Source organism: Myotis yumanensis, unplaced genomic scaffold (genome assembly GCF_028538775.1).
Source record: "Myotis yumanensis isolate MYYU_CA2020_CCGP unplaced genomic scaffold, mMyoYum1.0.hap1 SCAF_9, whole genome shotgun sequence".
NCBI lineage: Eukaryota > Metazoa > Chordata > Mammalia > Chiroptera > Vespertilionidae > Myotis > Myotis yumanensis.
The window spans coordinates 58,399,713-58,424,958 of record NW_027223760.1 but is presented as its reverse complement, the minus strand read 5'-3'; the positions used below and the strand labels follow the sequence as shown (position 1 = coordinate 58,424,958).

The window sequence follows — 25,246 nt, the reverse complement described above, 5'->3', positions numbered from 1 at the left end:
CTTTGTAAGTTCTGTTAAAGTGACTAGTTCTATATTTAGTAAAAAATTAAACACCAGAACATAAACTCTTAAATTAGAACATTTTCAAAGAGATATTTTATAGGTGAAGATGACCCATACTTAATTCCCAATGAGGTCGCAAGGAGGCCTAGTATCAGATTTATAAAGATGTTCTGAATACATTTTTGTGAATCATGATTTGGGGATCACATTTTCAGAAGCCAGACCGCCCCCCCCCCCCCAAAAAAAAAAACACAACAACTTCTAAATCATAGAATAAATTACTTTGGACTTGATGCTCATTATTTGATCTTAATAGCTATTTAGAAATTTTGGAATTGGTAAAGAACGCCACCACTCATTTTTTCTCCTAATGGACTTAACCCTACCCAGGGTCACCTACAAATGTATTCTAGAATGTATTGAAGTCTTCCATTTGTTTTAATAAATATAATCATACAAAAGTCCTGGACATATTTATTTAATATTTTTAAAAGGAGAGGATGTCAAGGGTATTTTCTCTGTTTCATTTCATTAACATAAATCACTCTGGTTAAGATGAAACACCCTACATGTGAACTGCATTAAAGCAACTCTACCCTCAGGAGGAGAGTCAGAGCTGGGCCAGCTCAGGGACTCGCCTGAGTCCAGATCTGAGGCATGTTCACAAACAGGTGCAGACTCCTCACACCAAAATCAATAGAAAAGGTGTTCTCCTCCTGAAAATATTGGTTGCTCTCCCCATCCCCACTTGGATTTGTTTAATTTTCTTTGAACTGATTTTGCTATTTTTCCCTTGCTGTATCATTTATGGTTTGGGGTTTTTGTTTGTTTGTTTGTTTGTTTTGCTTATTTGTTTTAACTCTACCTTAGCATACACTGGAAAGACAGATGAAAAAAATCCTTTACTTTGATCTCCTTGGCATGTGCCCTCAGATGAAAATGTATCCCCAGTTAAATTTCTATGTCAAGACCATTCTCTGTCAGTGCATTTTTTCTAAGAAATCCTCCACCCTGTGAATTCCTCTGCTTCTCATCACTAGCCAGCACAGCCACTACCTTTATTGAAGGCTCATCACATGACACTTTGTAGTTTCATTCCAAATAACGGCAATACAAGGCATTCAGGTTCTATGAATCAAGGCATCTTTACCATAAAACCAGTGAAGCTTAATTTTCAGAGTTCCTCACTTACATGGACCCTACCCTTGACACTGTACCTGTTTGTATTTTTTTTTCCCTTTATATTCTTTCTCTGAAAGAGAGTCCTTGTCATTGTACAAGATGGAGCCCCATGCCCCTGAGTAGGAATGACAGCATGCCTGTGCTGTGTGACATCATCTTCCCCTGGATGCCTGAGGGGTTGGTGGGGAGGTACTTAAAAGGCTTGGGTGAGCATCACTTTCTTTTATCTGCCTTCTCTTACTGGATGGTCAGTATTTCATGCTTTGTGTCTTCTCTAATTGTCTCACAGTAATTTTCACTCCCAATCAGCACTGTACACTTCTCCGGGGAGACCGCTGAATACTTCTGCATTTTCCTCCAGAGCAACTGGCTCAGCACTGAGCCCGTGGCAGGTCAGTAACTTGTCAGGCAGCTTTAGCACATCCATACCCATGAAAGATGCCTCAGGCCCCCAAGGCTGAATCGGGACACTGACCCAATAGTCAGAACAGAGCTGTGCCATTTCCGCACCCTCAGCACCACATCAGGAGAGCTCTATTCAGGAACAAGTTCCCAATACATCTCAGTTTACTAGTATATTGCATTTCCCCCACAGGCACCCCTGCCTGCCAGAAGGGAAGAAGGCCATGCTGAGTGGCGGGTCCTGTATTATAAGAGGGGGTAAAAGTCTAATGAATGGAAGCATTCAGGAAACCAACTTCAAAATTATGTAAATGGAATTTTTAAAAGTTGATTGGATGATGTCATATAAATCAATATGCAGCTACCATTTTAGAAAATTACATTATATAAATCCAGGTCTCCACCTTTTACATGCACCCTTTGAAAATTAAAGACACAGTGTCATGGGATGGCAAGTAAAGGATGGTAATTGCTGGGAGATAATCATAAAGCAAAGCACCAGAGAAGTTGTGGCAGACACTGCGGCCCAGATTCTCCAGTAGAAATGTGACGAGAGCAGAGTGAGACACTGCTGGGCACCCGGCCGCTCTGCATCCAGAATGGCTTCTTCTGGGCAACTTTCTAAATCCAGTCATGTTCGTCTTTGGAATGTACTCAGGTTCCCATTTTGAATGACTGGTGAGGGAACATCCAAGCTTTTGTTCTAGTCCTGACACTAATTTCCTGTATGATCTTGGTGAGTAACTTGTCCTATTTTATAAGGATATTTGAGGACAAATAAAATAGTTCAATAGATACAGAGCTTTGGGGCTTTGGTAAGAAAGACACTTCATTATGTTGGACCCGGGAAAAATCCATTGATGAGTCATGGAAGAAAGTATTCTGTAGGCTTATTCCAGGGAACAAGTCACTTTGGGAAGATAATTGTCACACTTCATCTCCTGGAACACTGAGCCTCCCAGCCACACTGTGATTTCCCAAGCACATCCCCTACTCAGCATATTGGAATGAGGGCCAATTTAGCAAGGGAAGGCTGCATTCAATTGAGTTATTCAAGAAAAATGTTTTCTCTTTATTGGGGAAGGGATGTATTAAATGTCATAAAGGCTCATGTTATAATGACATCTGAATGCTCTGATATAAATAATATGTTTTTTCTCATTAATTTTTTTATTAGGGTTTTTCCTTCCACTTATATAATTCACCTTCCATGGACATCTTAAAAGCACTGGGTGAGTACTTATGCATGGAGTAAAACGAAAGAGCATTTTAAGCAAATGACTAAGGACTTTGCTGATTTATTACTTTGATAACTGTAATATCTTTTGAAAAAATATGTGATAACCACAGCTGTGGTTTAATAAAGTTCAAAACATCTGTACAACCAGAAATATTATCTTTGGAAACGAAATGACATTGGCACACCATGATACTGTAGGGTCCACTCCCAAAGCCACTTTTCTTTTTTAAGCAGGAATAGTAATATATTTCATCGTTTACTGTCTTATTTCAGGGCGTGGTTTCTTATCATGAAGGTTATTCACTTCATTGAAACTCTGCCCTATTGATGTTCAGATCAACTATGTTCGCTTTTTCCCCTCAGTAAAACATAGTCATGAATAACGAATGAGGTCCTAAAACTTCGTAAGTCCGTAAATGGATTTACCCATAAAACCAATTATATGTTCACACTGCAATTAGTTGCTAATTGTAAGAGTTAGAAAAACAAATCCATGTTTTTAATGTGTCATATCTGATCTAATATAAGTTTGGGAGATATATGCACATATTTAAGCTGAAATAAAATATACACATTGACTGTAAAATATCACCAATTTGCTATAATTTTGAATGGCAGTAACTTTACCCTAAGAAAATTCACTGGGTGATTTAATAGTGATATCAGAGGAAACTGACCCTCTTTCTGCTTTTCCCTCTCTTGTTGACTCTCTGTTTCTCCTTTCCTTCTTTGTCATTATGAGCCTGTGTTATCTAAGAACAACCCAGAAACAACCAGTGGGAAACGGAGAAGAAAATCTGTAGAATCTCGCTCACCCAAGTGCTTAGCCTATCAGATAATAATACACTATTTGATGCATTATACAACAATATAATTTATTGCTTTTTAATTAGATTAAGTGTGAGGTTCTTAAGGGTAGGTTAGTTTTAGTTACTACTTCCTTACTACTAGAATACTTAAAGTCTTTAATTTGCTTTTGCAAATTATTTGTCTTCAGGAGGAGATTTTGTAGACCTAAGGATATTTTTTATTGCTCAGAAATGGTTATTAATTACCCCCCCCCCACCACCACCACCACCATCACCATGGCCTGGGTGGCTTAAACAACAGACATGTATTTTCTCACAGTTCTGGAGCCTAGAAGTTAGGGGTCAGGGTGCCAGCAGGTTAAGGTTTGGTGAGGGCCCTCTTCCTGGCTTGTAGACAGCCACCAAGTTGCCATGTGCGCACATGGCCTTTCCTTCCTCAGTGCACGCACAAGGGAGGGAGAAGTAGGGGTTGAGAGCTAGAGAGAGAGAAAGAGCAAGAAAGAGTGAGAGAGACAGAGACAAAAACACATACTGAGAGATAGGCCGAGAGGGGGGAGAGGGACTGGAGAGCGAACTCCCTGGCTTCTCTTCGTAGAAGGACAGCAATCGAATCAGATTAGGGCTCTGCCCTCATGACCTCATCTAACCCTAATTACTTCCCTCAGGCCCCATGTCTAAATACTGTCACGTTGGGAGTTAGAGCATCAAAAAGTGAATTCTGGGGAAACACGTCACCTCATAACAGTGCCTAATGTAAAAAGCACTCTTTGAATTAGCAGATTATTCTAAGATTTTTCTTCTGGTGTGAACTGACATAAGTTCGTCACTGGCCCACGTCAGTCAGGCCTTCTGAATTTCTAGCAGGAGAGGTTACGGAGTGGAGGCTCAATTTTGTCCTCCCAAAGCTGATCTCCCTGGGCTCTCCATGTGGTTACTTCGGCCCCGATACATCCTTGCAAAGGGCTAGGGTCCAGTCCAGCCCGTGACTAAGAATGCTCAGAAAGGAGTATTGGATGAATGGTCACCAGGATCAGGTATAACATTAGACCTTAGTAATGTCAAGTTTACTTAAAGAATGCAAAAATAATTAACTTTTTTATTTCAAGGAGAGCCACGTCAGATAGTATCGCTCATGACTTTGCTACCCAAAAGGTGATAAATAGGGCAGGAAATAGGCCTGGACTCCATGTCCCTTCGCTTCCACAGCATGACCAGGTCTCCTCCTAGGAGAGGGCGAAGGGCTGAATAATTATTAATTCATTAAGATGCATAATCCATCTTTAACAACTGGACCAAAAGAGGAGCAGTACCAAGTTTCAGGAGGATGAATTCCTTGGTGACTCTACAGCCATCCCCTGAGAGGGAGATTTCTCATTTTTGCTTCTTGGCTTCGGACCGAATTGGGAACACTTTTTGTGTAACCCCTTTGTGAGAGCTTCTGGAAGCTGGGATTTAATTTTGTAGAGTCTCCTGAGGGGTCTTTATTCCTCGGGGTGTCAGGACAACTCTAAAGCCACAGGAGGGTCCCTCACTTATTTCCACTTCAAAGGGGCATTAATAATAATCCTCCTTATTACAGAATTCAACCAGACCTTTCTGGTGTGATGATTAATTGGAAGGTGTTTTTCTTTTCTTCTTTTTTTTTTCTCTTCCATATATCAGGTGTAATCATTTTAGCCCCTAAAAAATAAATGTTCTCTCTGCAAAAAACAGGCACAAACAAAAATGTTTTGAAAAGTAATCACTTGTTTAAAAAATGGAAATTGGGCTTCTGTGTTGTGAGGAATGTATGTGCATAACGGTGAAATTCAACCCTGGTAAATGATCTGACTACCTCAAAGTGAAGTTTTTGCCTTCCTACAGTGGCCTTTAACCCTGCCCTTTCCTCCAATCTGAGAAGAGCTGATGTTGATGGAACATATAATGGCCCCTTTCCTGTGTAGTAAAGTCAGCAATAAAGCTTAGTAATTAAGGGTACCAGGGAGGCCCAGCCCAGCAGGCTAGTGGTGTGGCGAACACTTTTAGAACTTCAAACAATATCAAAGTCACTGAGAAACGGGCCTAGCTCAGTTCTGGTTTGAATTAAGCCTCACTTCCACACACTTTTCAAATCCAAGCTCAAACAAGAAAGCCAAGGCCTTCTGGATTTCATTAGAGCCAATTATCTTATCTGTTTCATCTCAGGCCTGACCCTAAGGCTGGCAAACAGCTATTCGGTGCATTTGTGTGGTTGTTTGAGAAAGCCTCCAGTCAGCCAATGGCCCGAGGACCTGCTAATTAAAACACTGTTGCCCCCCTGCCTCTAGTGATTAAATATTTTCAAGCTTTTGTAAATAATTTTTCCATTCTTTGCCCCAAGCCTCAAAGGTCCAATATATGCAGTAATTTATTTAGTTTGTCAGAGAATACTGTTGGAAATAGGGTCATAATGGAGCCTTTGGAAACTTTTATATGTCTTCATACTTCTGAAAGTGACAGTTTATAAACCAGCCAAATGTGTATACTGTTTCTGATGTAATTATGGCCTAATGGCCTTTCTCCTTTTGAAGTGATATAGTATATAACGGGCTTACATTTTGTCAATAATCATATTTCCTCAAATGTCAATGATATCTAGCATCGGAATTTAATGAGATCATTTAAGTCCTAGAAACTGTATCAAGGTATACTGCCTTCAAGTTTTTGCCTGCGGGTAGGTCACAGTTACAAAGACCAGCTTGGGAAGAAGGCTGATTCAATTCTTGCTGGTGCTTTGTGGCCAGGACCTGCTAGAGAGCACTGTGAATGCTTTCCAGAGACAAACTGAGGAACCAGTGAACGAAGGGATGAAAAGAAAATATTCAGGGAGAAAAGGAACCTTTCGCATTAAAACTATTCAATGAAAAAACTTTTCCCAGACCTAAGTTATATTCAGAGTGATCTTAAAATCTCAGAATGATACTTCTCTTGCAATTGCATTGTGGGGAAAGGGAGGGCATTAAAAAATGTCTTTATAGCTCGACATACACATGCACACATGGGTTTGGTAAACACGCAGGGAAGCCCACCATGGCCTTCCTAACACGTGGACTCCCTGCACCCCACACTCCTTGGCTTGATAGGGCCACCTGTGTCAGCATGCATGGATCTCTAGACTAGCTCCTCTTGGACCAAAACAGAGTCAGAACAGCACGAAGACTTCTCTCCTCCCTCCTGCCCTGGGCACCGCCATGTAGGCTCCCAGCTCTTCCAGCCAATCCAGTCATGTTTTATTGGAAGAAAATAAAAATCCCAGGTTTTGTTTGTTGTTGTTGTTGCTCTTTTTACAAGAAAAAATGTCGGCAGGCTCATTAGCTGCATCCAGTGCTCACTAGCACACCTATGAAAAGAACTATGGGACTGAACGGCTCTGCTTCTGCTGTTCTTAAAATGACACTTTGGTCTTATCCCAAATAATGGGCTTTTAATAAAAACATCCACCAACGGCAAACAATTAAACAATACATAAAGCACCAGGGGGCAACCTCGCGGTTCAGTTCCAGTCTGGAGCCTTTCCAACGGAGAACATGTGGGTATTTTACAAGGAACAATACACTTTTCCAAAGTTATTATAAAACAACAAAATTTTAAATTGGACCTAATAAGCCCTTCTAACTTGGTACAGGATTGCATACGCAGCACTGACAGTGGGATAATCGCTTTGCATTCCAATTATCAAAAGGGTGTTTAGAGAACCGTGTCAAACACATGTAATTACAATCACACACACACACACACACACACACACACACACACACATCAATATATAGTTATGTATTTCTTTTCTGTTTTGAAAGACAGATGAAATATGTTGTTTTTTTTTTAAACTGATACTAATAAACCTATAGGTGGATGATCCTTTTTTCATATTAACTTTTCATCTATATTCTACATATAGTCATTTGATATTTTATCAGTTTTCATATCTCAAAAAACTAAATTAAGTGAAATAAATTAAATTTTTGGCAGACTTGAGTTCTTGGAATAATTTAAAATTTAACCAGATGATTTTTAATTAACTCGGTAAAATATGACACACCAGATTTTATTACTTCTGTAGGAAGATTTTGTTTGTTTGCTTGTTTTTAAGTCAGGGACTTTTTCACCTGCTGACACTTGGTGTAATTATTATTTATTAGAGAGAAAGTCATCACTGAATAGTTTCTTTCAATGTTATTTTCAATTTAGAAATCCTGGAATATCAAGGGGAATAAAGAGTATCAGAAACTTGTACAGGGGAGAGGACTTGGGGACACAAAGCCAAGTCAGAGGCCAGTGTGGCAATTTTAATATCTAAGACACATTTTATGAAACTGAAAGCACAGAGGATCCAGTGACCAAGCTTTCTTTGGGCTACAAAACATTTAATTCACATATCTGTGCCTGCTCCATTCTTGCTCTGGATTGCAAAGAAATTCTTCATTTCTTTGCCTTTGGGTATCATTTGAATAAAAATGCTCACTTGTTTCTTAAATTCAGGCCATTTAAATAATTCCAATAGTGCTTTCATTTAAAGAAGTTATGAACTAACAAAAAATAACATATCCTAGGTGAACCAATATTTTGTTTCAAGTGCAATAATATCTATCTTTCTTTAATAGATAAGATAATGCATAGGTGCTACTTTCTCGATGGATTTTTCCACAATTGTTTTGGGATACAAAATATTCCAAAATTGAGGTGCAGATGGATTTAAAATTCTGCTGAGAACGAAAGGTGACTAAATCACCCATCTGCCCCTCTTCTCCCACCCGCTTTATAAATTGTGAAATACAAACTATAATGACAAGAAAGTTATTTTCCTAAGATCTTTCCAGTAGAACTTATGCAGTCCATGAGCCTGCTGCCTTCCATTGGCTTCTTTTCTGCTATTTTTGTATATAAGAATAAACAATCAATACCCAGGACTGCTGTGCTCACAAGAAAGATGAACAGATTCCTAACAGACACGGGGACAAGTCCTCACCCTTCTAGAAGTTTAAATGTCTGCTTAAATGGGAACAGATGTTGATATACAAATTTCATCTACATGACATGAAATCATTGGGATGAAATACGGAAAACTGAGTCCATCATCCAGATGTTTGATGTCAGGCAAAGACTTGAACTAATCTGCGAAAGTCCTGTCTACCAGAAAATGGTGTCCACTTCAGCTCTCCACCTCATAAGTAATATATGAGCAGATTTTCTGTTGAACAGAAGTTTCCCAAAGATGACTCCTCAATCCCAATAAGTTAGTAATTAAAGTTTTATTGGTAAAGTTATATTTGTCTAGGTCTCAAAAAAAGGAACACACATTTATGTTAATCATCTTAAAAATTATATATCTTTTCACTATATTTGTCATCTCGATAAATTTATTTATAATAAACTGTAGGTGTGAAATCATGAAAATGCAAGGGAATGATTCGGTTTCCAGAAAACACATCTAAGCCCCAAATGCACTGAAATTTGGTTAATAGCTATTCAACAAGATAGAGGATAAGTGATTTTTACTGGGTTTTCTCTTACCAGTAAAGGAAGCATAATCTTAAAATCCTCAATAAAGCTATGAAAAAAAAAGGCTGACTCCATAGTTTCTTAAGTATATTTATTTTCCATTCTGGCTGATATGACAATATCATAATTAACTGCACAACAATTCCACTATTACTAGATGAGATGATTTAAGTTGATGAATTGATCTGAGCTGCTTGACAGTCCAAAAAATCTGCTACTTCTGGCCTAAAAAACTTCACAATAAGATTTCATGGAAAGCTTTCATTTCCTGATATCTTTGAGTATTACACATATGTTGGGAGGATTTTGTGCAAGGCAAGGGTTTTATAACCCATTGTTCCATCTTCAAATAAAAACAAATCATTTCTAGTCACGCAAATTGCTTTCTTTCTTAGAACTGCTAGGGAAACGTTCACTGAACATAGCTTCTCTTTTAATTAGTCCTTATTATTTGGAACTCTGTATAATTGGTACACAAATTCCTATAAATATTTGGCTTTAAAACTGTTCTAAGTTAGAAGGCAAAAATGTTGTCTTAAAATTTTTATAGTTGATCTGACCTTTTAAAATAATATTAAATACAATGTTGTAGAATTTGAACTATTTTAAATAGTTCTTCACTGAAAATAATGTCATTCACCTTTCAGAACTTCAAGCACTTCAAGTTACTTCCTGGACCTTTTACCTGAGTTCTATACTGTCTAATAATATCATATCTCTTTGATGCTCAGCCCAAAAATAAAGTTTGCAAGTTTCCCAAGGAAGACAGGTGTGCATAAGATCAATTTACTCCCAGGGTCAAAGAGCAGAATTCTAAGGGTATCTAGAGACACACACCTATAGAAATTGTAATTTTTTGATGAAAATTGGTACAATATGTTGCACAGATGAAAGAGAAAAAAGTGTTCTTAAAGTATACTTATTGGTGAAACTAAAGAACAGATAGAGCTGACAGCTCTCTAAAAATTTATTCCTATAGATCTTTTTCTTCTGACATGTTCCGGTAAAACTTTTAAAAAGATCTCTACATGCTGAGTATAAAGAATAGAAACTGGACAATGAATAAAATTGTAGATCACACCAGCAGTAAATTCATATATATTGCTCTTCACTAAAGTAAAATATCAATAGAAGAAAATCATTACTGCTTTGTTCCCAAGATTGATTGACAAGTCCGAATTTGAAGCCCACATCTTCTTTATTAGCCAAGTGTTTCAGAAAGAGAAAATGTGGGCTTGATTTGTGAGCTATGATAAATGGTCTGGGAAAGATGGTAGTAGGGCCAATTTGATATGTACAGTATTTCATATTGGCAAATTGTTTCAAGAAATTCCACCCTTTCCCAAAATGTATTCGACATCCTTGGGAAAATACATACTATCATGAGCATAATATATTTGGTTGTCATTAACAATTGATAACCCATTTCCAAGTGGGAAGCATCAAGCACAGTTCTAACAGACAAAATAAGACCCCAAATCATTTTGCAGTATTGAGTATGATTTTTAGATGACAACAAATCATTCTTTATTTCAAAATTGGATCTAAAAGCTCATTTATCACTCTATGTTCTATTAAAATTTAATTTGGTATTTCTCAAGTTCAATTACATACACATTCCAAAAAATCTAAGTGTATATATATGTATGTATATTTAAAGAAAATATTTCCTTTAACAAAGCAGGAAAATGTATTTCCCATTGTAAATAGTCTAAGTTATCCAAAGGAAGAAAAATTGTAGGGGTTTCATTGGCTAGGCTCTCTAAGTATGTCAGATGAGGGAAAGGCACAAAAAGAAGTGGTTTGGAGTTATTATTGATACAAGGTTAGTGAAAGTCTAGGAGTTGTTTTCAATTTTAAAATAGTGTTACTGATGTAGATGTCCAAGCCAAATGCTAGATAGACTGAAATACATTTGCAAAGAATTTCTCACTATATTATTGTTTTGTCATCCCTACTCTTGACAGAGGAACTCTATAGCTGGGGATAAAGGAGTACTGTCTATATACTCAAACTTGTTGGCACCCAGTCCCTGATCACTACATACCAGCTGTGTGACATGAGAAAACCTACTGAAACTCAAAAGGGTCTTCATATTCCCATCTGAAAACTGGGAGCACTTAGCTCAACAACTGATAATGGTGAAAAGAACTGAATGACTAGCAAATATTCAGTCCTTAATGAATGTTCTATATTACTATGTTATTGGTATCATTATATTATGTCATTATTTTTACAGTAGCAATATTTTCCATTCGGTTAGCATGAAATTACATTAAAATATAATATAAATAAGAATAATGACCATAAAAATTTACTGGTTGTCATTATTATCAATACATGTTTTCTATGGTCCTATCTCATCTCTCAGACAGAATTTAGCAACCCCCTCTTCAGTCTATGCATGTGACAAGAATATTCAGAAGTCAGTGCTCTAAAATTAATTAGAATAATGATGATATGTTTGATAAAATAACAAGGAGATTAAAATAAAATAATGCACTTATTTATGTGCCCTACCCCAAATTATCTACCATTATTCCATGCTAAACCCAACCACTCTAAGAAAACTCCCAGCTGACCATTACTGACTAGTTGTTTGAAGAACACTTGCTCTATGAACATGACAATAGGGCTCTATCCCCTGCTATTCAATTAAATACATTATTATTAATGTTTTGCCACAAGCAGGGGTGAAATCATAGAAAACTATGGTTCCTATTTTAAAGATGCCACACTTAGAATTGACCATTTGACTTATGCTCTAAGAATAGACATGCTATCTAGTCAAGTTTCAAGCCACAGTTCTGTATTAATGGATTTTAAATTTGCTTATATTATTAAAGAAAACAAGTCTGAACTAAAGACAGGAGAGGAGAAAGAAAATAGGCTGTCTGGACTATTTTTATGTGCTCAACTGATTCAACTGTTTTGACTATGTGACGAATATTCTAATTTTTAAACATTCCAATTGGTTATAAGGTCAAAGTATTTTAGCAAAAGCTACATATATAAGCACAAAATATTTTGGTTAAGTAATTATGGCAACTATGGACTATAACACACTGGCTTGAGGAGTTGTGCCTCATTAAATCACAACATGTTCACATCAAAAGAAACCAGATCAACAGCTCTATGCTAGTCTCTTGGAGCATTCTCATTGTGTACCACATGAGCTGTTTACTATTTCATCAAAACCCTCTGAATTTAAGGGGTTTGTACTTCTTTTATGTAAAAAGTCACACAAGGATGACATTCATTCACTCATTTAGTTTTTCAATAAAATAGGGAGAATTTCAAGAACTACTAATATCTTGCTTCTACATTGAAAATGACTACTCAAGCCCTAACCGGTTTGGCTCGTTGGATAGAGCGTCGGCCTGCGGACTGAAAGGTCCCAGGTTCAATTCCAGCCAAGGGCATGTAACTTGGTTGCAGGCACATCCCCAGAAGGAGGTGTGCAGGAGGCAGCTGATCAATGTTTCTCTCTCATCCCTTCCTCTCTGTAAAAAATCAATAAAATATTTTTAAAAAAGAAAAGAAAATGACTACCCATTTTTTTTTAAACAATTGAAGCAGTTTTCCTCTCTAGGTTTAATTAGAAGCATGAGAAACATATTGTCTCATGCCCATGATATACAAACTATTTAAATGTCCGTATATAAATAATCACTTTAATATTTGCAGGACTCTTAATTAAATAGGTAATATTTAAAATAACCTATCCAGTGATCATTTAGAGATTATGGATAAAACAAAACCAGTCGAACAAACTTTTGAAGTGATTGGAACAGAGAATACTGAGCAGGCATTCAGCAAAATTATTTGTTGAATGAAGAGAAGACACCTGACATTGTTATAAGCAAATGAATGGATGTTCAGAGTTCTTTGCAAACAATACTCCTTCAGGGGCCAAGAGATAGTTAGGTTGCACATAGCTCCATCAGAGTTTTGCTAGGCTCACTTAATACCAAGAGTTTCCAATGCTTCTCTTAGAGTCAGCATGATGTCTACCCTCTTTGACTCATTTATTTATTCATTGATTCATTCAGCCCATATTGAATAGCTCTTCTTTACCATGATGTGTACTAGGCATTTGTGACTTGGGTCAGGGGGGAGAGGGCTTATGTTTCATTCAAAGTTCACTGTGCTCTACTGCTCCTTAGTCTTCTGTATCATGAGCAGTAGAAGAGTAGCAGTCCGGCATGAAAAAAAGAGCAAAGATCTCAGAGCCATAAACTGAGTTCACATCATGACCCTTCCAATTAGTAGTTCTGTGGTTCATACAAACCACTTAAGAATCAGCCATAATGTCTATAACATTTCTAATCTAGGACTTGGCATGTAAGACCTCAAAAAAAAAAATAGCCATAATTATTTTGTAAAATGGTAACCTTGAAATATATTTTAGTTGAACATAAGAGATATTTGATATTACTGACTATTTTAAAAACTCTTGTGAAAAATCTTAAATATATCCTTCCATTATTTCAGGGACGAACGATTAACTGCATGGAAGAAATAACTACTTATCTGAACTAATTTAGGTATTCCATTATGTTTTTAAAATTATCTTTAAAATGTATAACAAACATGAAAATGTTTGGTTTGCCTGAAATTTTCTTCTTGCCATAGACATAACAGAAATCACAGGGCAATACAGGGAACACATTTTGGCTGGGAAAATGAGCGACCATCTTATATCCCACTATAAATGTAGTTTCACAGAGAGGCCACCCCTTCAAAGATACTCATCACAGTCCAGAAACAATTAAAATTTAAGAAAAAAGAAAAGGCACCATTTAGTTTCCCCCCCACCTCCATATCCTACACCCATACACAGAAGCCAGAAGGATCTTTAGTTTCCATACTGGGGAAACAATGGTTGTGTTAAGAAGGATAAATAATACTACATCGAAATTATTTGGGATACTATTTCATTAAGGCCCCATATTAGAAAGAAATTTATACGTTTAAATTGGCAATTCTTTGCCTGTAAAACACTTTATGAAGTATTATCTATATTCTGGCCATACAATCCCACCCTCATGGCCTTGAGCAAACAGAGCAAGACCAGTTCATGATTCCATGATTTTCAGTCTATTCTCCCTGCCAGTATGAATCTGCCCTACTCCAAATCCTTTTCCCCTTGAAACCTCCCACTCAACCTTGAAAGCACTAGTCAAGCAATACTTGATGAAGCCTTTCCTGAAACCCTTCAAGAAAGGTTCTCTCTCTGTGTCTAAGGACATCTGTTCTTTAGAACATAAAGTATCACCTCTATTATGTTCTCTAAGAGTAAGTCAATTCTGAATTCCAAGTGCTTACCACAGTGCCTGGTATATAATATCTGTTCAATCAATCCATATATATATATATATATATATATATGGATTGATTAAATCCTGACCCGAGGATACTTTTCCATTGATTTTTAGAGAGAGGAAAAGAAAAGAGAAATATCTATGTGCGAGAAACACATTGACTGGTTGCCTCCTGCACATGCCCTGAGCCGGGGGGCCAGGGAGGAATCTGCAACCGAGGTAAGTGTCCTTAACCAGAATCAAACCTGGGACCCTTCGGTCAGTAGGCTGATGCTCTATCCACCGAGCCAAACCAGCTAGGGACAATCAATATTTTTGAATGAATGACTTACTTTGTTGATTCCTCCATAACAAGTTCACAAGTTTTTCTAGCCATATACATTAATTAGTAAACAGTTCAAAATGAAAAGAATTACTATGATTTAAATATGGTTCTTAAATAACTATGAATATTAAAAGCCACAATTTCACATTTTACACTAAATAAATGCTCCTCTAATTAAGCTTAGATATGGTGACTGCACTGGGAAATTTAGAAAAGTTTGCTAATATGGGTGTACATTACAGGCAAAGAGAAGGTGTCATTCTTGAGGACATTCAGTAAATTTCAGGAGCAGTTGATTCACTTACCATTTCAATCAAAAACAATAATAATGTATACTTACCAGTAATATCTGTTTTCACATTATTTAATGAAATTGTTAATATTCAAAAGGATTCTTTTAAAAAAAATCTTGACCACTCATTTTGCCATGTGAGAACAATAGGTACAAAATATAGCCCAGCTGGCTTGGCTCAGTGGTTGAGCGTTGACCTAGGAACCAGGAGGTCATGGTTCAATTCCAGGTCAGGGCACATGCCCAGGTCGCGGGCTAGATCCCCAGTGTGGGACATATAGGAGGCAGCCAATCAATGATTCTCTCTCATCATTAATGTTTTTCTCTTTCTCTCACCTTCTCTGAAATCAATAAAAAAATATATTTTTTAAAAATAGGTACTAAATATAAATTATCCCCAGGCCAGTGTGGCTCAGTGGTTGAGTGCTGCACCATAAAACAGGAGGTCACTGTTCAATTCCTGGTCAGGGCACATGCCCCGGGTTGGGGACTCCATCTCCAGCAGGGGGTGTGCAGGAGGCAGGTCAACCAATATTCTCCCTTCATTGATGTTTCTCTCTCTCTCTCTCTCTTTCCCTTTCTGTCTCTGAAAATCAATACAATTAGGAAAAAAAAAAAAAGGAATTCTTAACATTGAAACCACTATGGTTTCTTAATATAATTTTTTAGTTTTACTGCTAATTAACATAAAATCTTCATGGACAACCCAAGTTTTAAAATACATAAACTTATTTCTGCTTTTTTCAATTACATACTATATATATATATTTTTTTTCTCCCAAAATACAAATCTGGAATATGACTAGAATTGTCCTTTGTATCTCAAATATATTTATTTTTAATGTGTTCTCTTGAAATTAGAAATTTTTTATAATTTTTCCTGGGCTGGCTTTTGAATGAGAAATGACTCAAATGAAATTGAAGTATGCATGGTACACTGGACAGCATAAACCCACCAAAACTTTGTTTATTAAAACACTACCCTATTGTTTCCTTCAGTTTTAAATGCATCAACAGGACTTTCTCCTTGGGAGTTTATAAGTGGTAAATTTCACAAAAAATATGGCTTCTAAAATTTCTTATTATGTAGTTGTTTGCTTTTATTTTCTACTAAAAAAAAATCCAAAAAATCATACATTACCAATAGGCTAAAATCTAAAATCTTGCAAATGAGGCACATATTTGACACAATCTGATTTCTCCTTAAAACAGAGACCTTCCCAAGGACTAATTTTTGTTTTAATTCCAGAGAATAAATATTTATTTTAAAATCCATACCCCAAAGAATGCTTTTAATTAGTTGTATTTCTTGCTTAAATTAATTTTAACAGTTCTTTGCTTAGAAAAAAGCAGAAGGCAATGTGTATACATAAATCTACATTTCAATAACTGCCTACATTTTGTAGATAAACTGAAAACAACCAATTAATCAGTTGATGTTTTAATGTGAGAGGGAAAATATACCTATTAGGAGAAGGAATGTCATATACTCTACCATGAAATGAAAATGCCACAAAAGTGAGCTAGCTCCTCAGAACCAAGAATACTGGGAGGTACAATAGCTAGGATTCTACAGTCCAATGAAGTTTGGAATATATCCGTTCAACAAAGTTAAATAGGTAGCAAAGGACTTCTCAGAGCATTTAATATGCTAATTAATGTCCATGTTCTATGTTATAATAGCAGAGTTTTCCAGAACTACTTAATAATGAAATCTTTTTTTCCCCTCTTTTTTCTTTTTTTTTTTTTCAGGGAGAGCATGACCGGTCCATTGGCCAATATACCTATATAACTACAACCAGGTCTCTTTTAATTTATATTTTTAATTAATAATAATAAAATACCTATGAATAAATTTAACCAAAGAGGTAAAAGGCCTATACTTGGAAAACTATAAGATAATGAAGATATAAATAAATGGATGGATGTACCGTGTTCATGTATAGGAAGAATTAACATCATTAAAATGTCCATACCATCCAAAGCAATCTATAGACTTAATAAAATCTCTATCAAAATACCAATGAGATTTTCCAAAAACTAAAAAAAAATAATAATAATTCTAAAATTTACATGGAGCCACAAAAGAATCCTGAATAGCCATAGCAATCTTGAGAAAGAACAGTTAGAGGTATTATGTTACCTGATATCAAACTATATTATAAAGCTATAGTAATGAAAACAGCATGGTATTGGCATAAAGACATATTGGCATAAAGATCAATGGAACAGAATACAGAACCCAGAAATAAACCCTTGTCAATATGGTCAATTAATCTATAAATAAGGAGGCAAGACTTTACAATGTGGTAAAGACAGTTTCTTCAATAAACGGTGTTGGGAAACTGGACAGACACATGTAGAAAACATAAGCAGTTAACTCTTTGACATTGCTTTTAGTCAGGGGTCCTCAAACTATGGCCCTCGGGCCACATGCGGCCCGCCGAAAACATTTATCCGGCCCACCAGGTGTTTTTGCCGCCACTGCCTGTCCTGCTTAGCAGCCGACTCATCCCGGGCCCGCAGTGCGCATGTGTGGAATTTCTGAGGGACAGTGAACTGGCCCCCTGTTTAAAAAGTTTGAGGACCTCTGCTTTAGTAATGTTAAGAAATATATACCCTGGCACGGAAAACATAAGAAGAAAATAAACAAGTGGGACTACATCAAATTAAAGAGGTTTTTGCACAGCAAAGGAAACCATCAACAAAACAAAGACAATTTACTGAATGGGAGAAGAATATTCACCGAAGATACATCTAGATGTTGATGTACCTTTTTTCTTACATGTATTTCTTACTGGCTCTGTAGCAATATTCAGGTCCCCAAACCATATAATATTTGGAGCTTTGATGGAAGGGTCCTTTAGCTACTTTACTTTAGTTAAAAAATTACATTTCTGTTTTATGTTTGGTGTTGTTTCCATTGACGTTTGTTTTCTAATTTGCCACTTTTATAGAAAGAAGTACCAACCTGAATGCTTCAAGGTACTCAATATCTCCCATCGGGGGATCAAGGCCACCTGTCCAGGCTATATTTATATTGTATCCTTCTCCACGGCCTGTTCCAACCTGGGAAGAGAAAAACCACACCACAGTGGGTAGATGAAGGCACAAGGAAGAAAGCGAGAAGAGGGGAAAACAAGCACATGTGAGCTCTTGAAATAAACATCAAACAAAATGTCAAATCAGCCCACCCTTGCTTGACAACCAGTGCTCTGGGTTATGCACTTGTTCTGCACTGGTTCTTGCTCCCGTGGGACAAGTCAGTAATCTCGTGTAATTTAAAACACCAGCAAAGGACAAGAAAATTATGGGTAATCATGCAATGCAATTACCTGAAAGATACAAATAAAAGTGGGGCTCTAAAGAAATAAACCGAACCTCATTGGGGGCTCCACTGCCAGGGAAAAAGTTCCCTTCATCATAGCGATGGAGTGAAATGTACAGGATGCTGGGGTCAGCATAAAAGGCCTGCTGTGTACCATTTCCATGGTGAACATCCTACAGGGAAAAGAAAGCAGATGACAAATACAGTCATGTCTAACTCGGCGTGGAGACAACTTTTCTGATTTTGAGTTCCCTGTCTTTCTACCCCACCCTCCTTCTCATTGTCTGTCCTTTCCCTATGTCCTCTTTCTCTCTCCCCTTCAGCTTGCTTCCACTGCCCCCCCCCCTTTACTTCCTGAACTTTCAGGCAAATTACCCTTTAATGCACTCATTTTTTAAACTGGCTTCTAAAAATCAGGAAACCACAGCGAACATGCCCTGGAGACTCCAGATGAGCAGTCATTGAGAAAGCCCAGTCCTTTGGTACAATTAGATATTTATACACCGGCCCTTTGTACTCTTTGCTTCGGTGATGGAATCTCGCATCCTGTTTTATGGAGGAATTTTATGACTTATTAACTGCCAACAGTTCATAACCCCTCAGGCTTAATTAACTAGCCTCATTGGCCTCCGAAGAAAGACTAATGTTTAAACTACAAACTAGTATTTTGCAGAAGGATCTATGGCTTACAGAGCATTTTTGCAATTCTTGACAGAACACTAAACATGCGTGTATGCATTGATTTGCCAAGTCCCACCATTAAGGTCAAAGGCTTTGCAACCAGCTGAGTAAATTGGCTTTCTTGAAGCGTTCAGTTCAGTTAGCAATCCCTCAGCAGTTAGAATCACTTCAAAAGAGATGCCAGATGCAAAAAGGACTTCATACTTTATTTTGGTAAAATCGTGACGGCAAGTCAAAGGCACAGGAGCATGAGCTCATTAGCTATTAAATCATTTGGTCTGAAGCAGAAAGATGGCATGAGGCTTTATGCAATCTTGTCCAATGTGCCTAATTTTAATATTATAGCATGGCTCTCTTCCCAGCCTCCTTCCTCCTCTTTTTTCTTTCCCTACACCATTCCCTCTTCCAAAAACAAGACAGCAAAAAACCCTTGTCATTTTAATAGATAAAAAATTCTCCAAACATTTGTAAATGATAACAATTAAAAACTTAACAGTTCTTTTTTTAAATTGTTTTATGATATAGATATATGCGGGAATTGTCAAAGAAATGGGAAAAATGAAACTAGTAGCATTTTTTTTAGCATGTCTTCACTAAAATACCTCAATTAATATACATCCTAATACCTCCTGAACAAAAATAAAATAGATGACTCTTAAAAGTGAACAAGCTATATATCTGTATTCAATATAATATTACTGCTATATGTGTATGCAACATGTATAGTTTCAAGTTCTCTTGTAAAAATTTTTGGTCACTCATAACTATATCCTTACATAGTACTTAATTTTATATCAGTAAGAATCATACTATTTTCAACAGTGATTCCTACAATTTTGGGCTCAGGCACTACATTAAATACCTTGCATGACTTACTTAACCTTATGATGCATATGGTATTATTCCCATGGTATTTTAAATTAGTAAATAAAACAATTGCTAATTTCTGAAAAAAGTAAACTGAGACTCAGAGAGTTTCACAATAATTTACTAAGGCTATATAGAGAAAAAGTTGCAAGACTGGTCTTGAATCCACCTCTTACTCCAAAGGCCAAACTCATAACCATTATATTGTTAACTTACATTCATTATCTCTTTGATCCTCTTAGCAAACCTGTGAAGTAAGATTGGTGGTCATTATTGCTCCTTATTGACATTCATATAACTTGTCTCCACTTCAACCTCCAGCCCAGAACTCCCTCACTAGACACCACCAAAGCCTCCCTGTGGTCGTCCTGAAAGCCTGCACTGAGCTTGCTCTCCACACTGTAAACATATACTAATCCTCTCTCCCTTTTATGTAGTGCATGAATCCAAACCAATTAGGGAATCACAAACCATTGGGGAAGATGTGCATCATTCCAGAAACTTATTCTAGCTCAATGCATACATATCAGGAAAACAAATAGCTTACTGAAAATATATCATTCCTAGATTTCTGAATGTTCAATGGAAAGGAAGGGGGAGATAGCAACACTATTTTCCTTTATGTGAACAAAAATGAAAACGTTTCAGCCAAATGTCTTTTGGGATTGCTACTGGGTACCTAGAGGATGAACAAAAAAGAACTTGAAAAACAACTGAATGTTTGCATTTCTACTACATGATAGAATTTTTAATTATTAGTAGTATTGTAAGAAAAATGTTCCTCTGGGCCGAAATGCATCCATACTTTGAACACCAAAAATATATTGTCTTGATTACTTTTGTTTCTTTAGTGGTGTTGTAAAAGTTTATTTAAGAATGTCAAATAAAAGATGATCATCTATCTTAGATATAAAATCATTTGTTCTTGAAAAATGTGTTGGGCACTTATTATTGTATACATTTCTGAATAAGAAATATAGTCTTGTCCACAGCAGAAAAAGGATTCAACAGACATTTTTTTCTTGAAATACACAAATGTATTCAAAAAATACTTAGATAATTCTCAATTCCATATTCAAAACACTAAGAGATAAAGGTAAGAACAAATATGTCTTTTGTTTTGGTTAACAACATAATATAACTGTGAAAATAGAAATATATATATATATATATATGTTTCAGCTTTCTTTGATGCAAAATATTCATATAAGATAATAAACGCTCAGGTATGATCTGAGGATTTTATACACTAGACTAATATAAGAAAATCATTGGTGATTGTATTATAATAATGAAAGTAACTGAATCATTAAAAGCCTAAAAATAAACCTTATATACTGTATAAGACTTTCTTGAAAATGCTGAAAATTATTTCAATATCTTAATGCTCAAAAATATACTGCAAAAATTATTTACTTTATGTAAGAACTTAGGACCAATATGTCGTATTAAAATGTTAAAATAGCTTTGAAAAATTATATATTCTATTAGCTAAAGTTATCACTTATAAGTATTTAGTATTAGCACTTGTGACAATTCTTTGGTCAAGTTTGGTACTTGATCAACATGAAAATGCCCCATGTTGACATATGAAGTGACTTTTATAAAGAAAGCCCAGCCCTTGTTGGTTTGGCTCAGTGGGTAGAGTGTCGGCCTGCGGACAGAAGGGTCCCGGGTTCGATTCTGATCAAGGGTACATGCCTGGGTTACTGGCTCAATCGCCCGTAGTGGGTGTGCCCGAGGCAGCAGATCAATGGTTCTCTCTCATCATTGATGTTTCTATTTCTCTCTCTCACTCTCCTTTCCTCTCTGAAATCAATAAAAATACATTAAAGAAAAAGAAAGCCCCAAACACATTATATTCAAAAACAAGGTCACATTAAATAAAAGCTACCTGAGTCATGCAGGCAAATCATACTTCTAGAACAGGTTCAACCCTGAACGCAGTGACCAGTCTCTTGTGAATTGAAAAGCAAGTATACCTGCTTCCTCTCCTCACCAATCTGAATGTTTCTGGAATCTTCCCCAGAAGGAGAACTGGAATGAATACACTCCACAGATCAATGAGAATAATTCCTGCCTCAGATACTCAATGCCTCTGAACTTGGCTGTGGCCCCCAAAGGAGGTGAATTAGACCTCTGACTCTCAATTTACTAGGCAGGTAAAAATGCAGAAACTAGCTGCTGGACGAGAGGGTAGCTTTGTCTTCCGGTGGTCCAAGAATTTGAGGAGCCAGCTCATACTGCTGAGCTAAAATGAGTGACTTTGGGTCGTCAGAAATGAAGTTCTTTTGCCATTGGAGAACCTTCCCTTCTCCTCTTTTGCTAACTTACAGGACAGACCTGTCAGCCGGGGAGAACGGATGTCTCTGAGCCACGTGGCACTTTAAAACTTCCTTCTCAGCAGCTGGGAGGAACAGGGGAATTTCCTCAAAGTATCCCTGCAGCTGCAGGATTTGGACGCCTTGGAAGTCAGGCTGGTGGTGATCTCAGAGGCAACCCTTTGGACAGAACTTCATATATTTAGAGAATTTGAAACAAAAAACCTCTCTACTACAGCCTGCTGGGACATCAGTATCCTTTATCATTGGATAATGGAGCTAATTCACAATCAAAGGCCAGTAATCTTACAGGATTGGAGCTACCAAGCAACTTATTTATAAATCAGACAGAATTATCTCCAGCAGTGTTTTATCCTTATATTAATGTACAAAATAAAACTTTACAGACCAATCCTCCAAGGTGCAAAATATCCATCTATCATAACCTAACAGTTTAGCTTTTAAGTCCATTGCAAAATGCATTACTTTAGAGTTTGGATGTCACAAATGTGTTTTCATAGGGACTCAACAGTTATTGATCATCTTCATAGAGCCACAAAATGGTAGCAGAGGAGATTCCTTGGGAAGTAATAGAAGATTCTTAAGGATAGGATAAACGGTTTACCAATCTTCTTCCCCCATAATTTGGATAAATTTAGAAAACTTAGAAAAATTTTCCCACAATCCTTGGTCTTCATCTGCCATCCTTCCTTCAAGTTTTCTGCTTATCCTTCTAACAGAACTTAACAGTATTAGAAGGCTATTATTTTTTAATTTGCTCTCTTATAAATATGCAAGCCAATAATTATTATTTCAAATGTCACTTTGGATATACATGGGAAAATGGCTACTGATGTCTTCCTTTTTGTTAAGTTTTAAGACCTTGCTGCTGTAGTATATCTAGGCCTTCAACACATTTCTTTAATGGTGAACTATGACCTACATTGAAACTTAAGCATAGTTGAAAATACCATACAAAGTTAGCTTTCAATATCTCAGCACCAGAGCCACTGCAGTAAGGCTCCGTTACTGTACGTGGAAAAGGTTAATTCTTACCGAGCACTAGAAATGTTTATCAGCCTGCCATTCCTTTTATCTTCATTTTAACTTAACTGAGTATTTCTTCACATGGCTTTGTTTGTGCTCTCAACCCTTTGGTGTGCCTGCTTAACTGAATCGGAGGGCTGGACGGGGAGGCCACGACTTACCAATAAGATTTAATTATGAGTGCAGATATGAACAAGATTTAGACTATTAAGCCTTGCACTTCAAAAAAACTTTTAACATATTTTGCCTTTAAATCTTTTATCACCTGCGAAAATTAATTAAGTGCAGATGTAGCAGGTTCGCTTTGGATGCCAGGGTTCATTTCCTGTCTATGCTTTGTCAGACAACCTATTACACCTCCTCGTGAACTGGAGGCAAACCGAAAACGGGGCTCATAAATCACCAGTCAGCTCTCCTTCGCCCTTTCCTGGGCTGGTCCTTTTGTATGGGGCAGATCTCCAGCTCATTATTCATGAATATACTATAGACAACATGCCAAGTGTCATCTGCATTTAAACAAACCATTTGTTAAACAAATTATAACTGTATTGTGTAAGAATGGATCATGTTAAAATGCAAGACTAATCTAATGCCTGTGACTTTTAATCACTCGGGGTCCCTGCCGGGAGTCATCCCAAACTGGCATCCATGATCCGAACTCTTTTCAGAAAGAATGACATGCTGACTTGTTTTAATAATACCACTGTTGCACAACAAGCAACATGATTGCTAACCAAGGGAAGTGGCCAATTGGTTACCAAAGCAACAGCATTCTTTCCAGCATATCTGACTGCTTAAAGTCTATATTCTGTAGGGAAAAGTAAATTCAGGTTCTGTTGGGTTATTTTAACTGTGGAAGTATCAATTCATTTAAGGATCATAAAAGTTGCCCTGATCTGCGCCTTCTTCTCATTAAATTGCAGTTAACACCATGAAAGTGAAACGTGAATGTTTATGGTTTCAGAACTGCAATCCTGAATTTAATGAGTTTCCACATTCAAAGGAAACCCGCCCTTCAGTTGTTTGCAAGTGCTAAAAGCAAGACAACCTAACAGAGAAATACAAATGCATTCCCTTTTATCTCGAGTCATTGAAAATGCAGCTCTGGCCAGGAATACATACCAGATCTACAATCAATATCTTGCTTATATTTAGTTGGTCTCTCAAGTATTTGGCGGTAATTGCAACTGAATTAAAAAAGCAGAACCCCCTGCGGAATAGAGAAGAACAGAGAAATAAGAAAGCAAATCAGCCGGGAAAACCATTATAAATAATGTTCAGAGCATTTTTAAAAATGCTATATGATCTCTGAAGCCATAAATCTGCTTCTGGGAGTACCTCGCAAAGATTTTTCATTCCATCTGCTAACAATTAGAGGCTTCAGAGACATGCACGGGGCAGGTGACTGCCAGGAACCGTGGCGCTCGGAGATGGGCAACAGTCCCTGGTACTTACATGGCTGTGGATTCTTCAGCGTGATGGCCTGGGGGCCTCACAACAGCAAAGCCGTTCTGTAAGAACAAGATAAGTTTCCAACGATCAGATACGGGAGGACTGCTTGGATCTCCATGGACCACAGAGTATCAGGCACACACACAAAGACTGAAGTCGGTGGAGGCTTCAGAGCTTGTTTTCTTGCCCCATTACCATTTCGTAAAACGAACAGAAATAATATAAACGGCCACATTTTCTCCGATTGTACCTCAAGAAGGAGGCTCCCACAGAGCCAAGGGATTTGGGGGTTGTACCTAGCTGGCAAATGTGCAGGTCAGCTGTTAGACTAGCATAATACATTTTCAGAACAACTTCTTATTTTACGACACCAACATCCCACAGAGGGAGAAGAAAGTCACTCTTGGTGCAGATTTGGGTCAAAGTTCGGAAAAACCAGGGAAGATCCAAAGTGAA

General features: G+C 37.1%; 1 protein-coding gene across 1 annotated transcript in view; it reads right to left on the bottom strand.

Moving 5' to 3' along the window:
* Positions 1–25,246, bottom strand: part of HDAC9 (histone deacetylase 9) — a 751,983-nt gene that overhangs the window by 138,784 nt on the left and 587,953 nt on the right. The window contains exons 18-21 of the mRNA XM_070424407.1: positions 24,794–24,849; positions 24,461–24,548; positions 18,476–18,595; positions 18,066–18,163 (exon numbers count right to left, since the gene is read on the bottom strand). Of these exons, the coding sequence (XP_070280508.1) occupies positions 18,066–18,163; positions 18,476–18,595; positions 24,461–24,548; positions 24,794–24,849 (362 nt within the window). The remainder of the gene's footprint in view (positions 1–18,065; positions 18,164–18,475; positions 18,596–24,460; positions 24,549–24,793; positions 24,850–25,246) is intronic.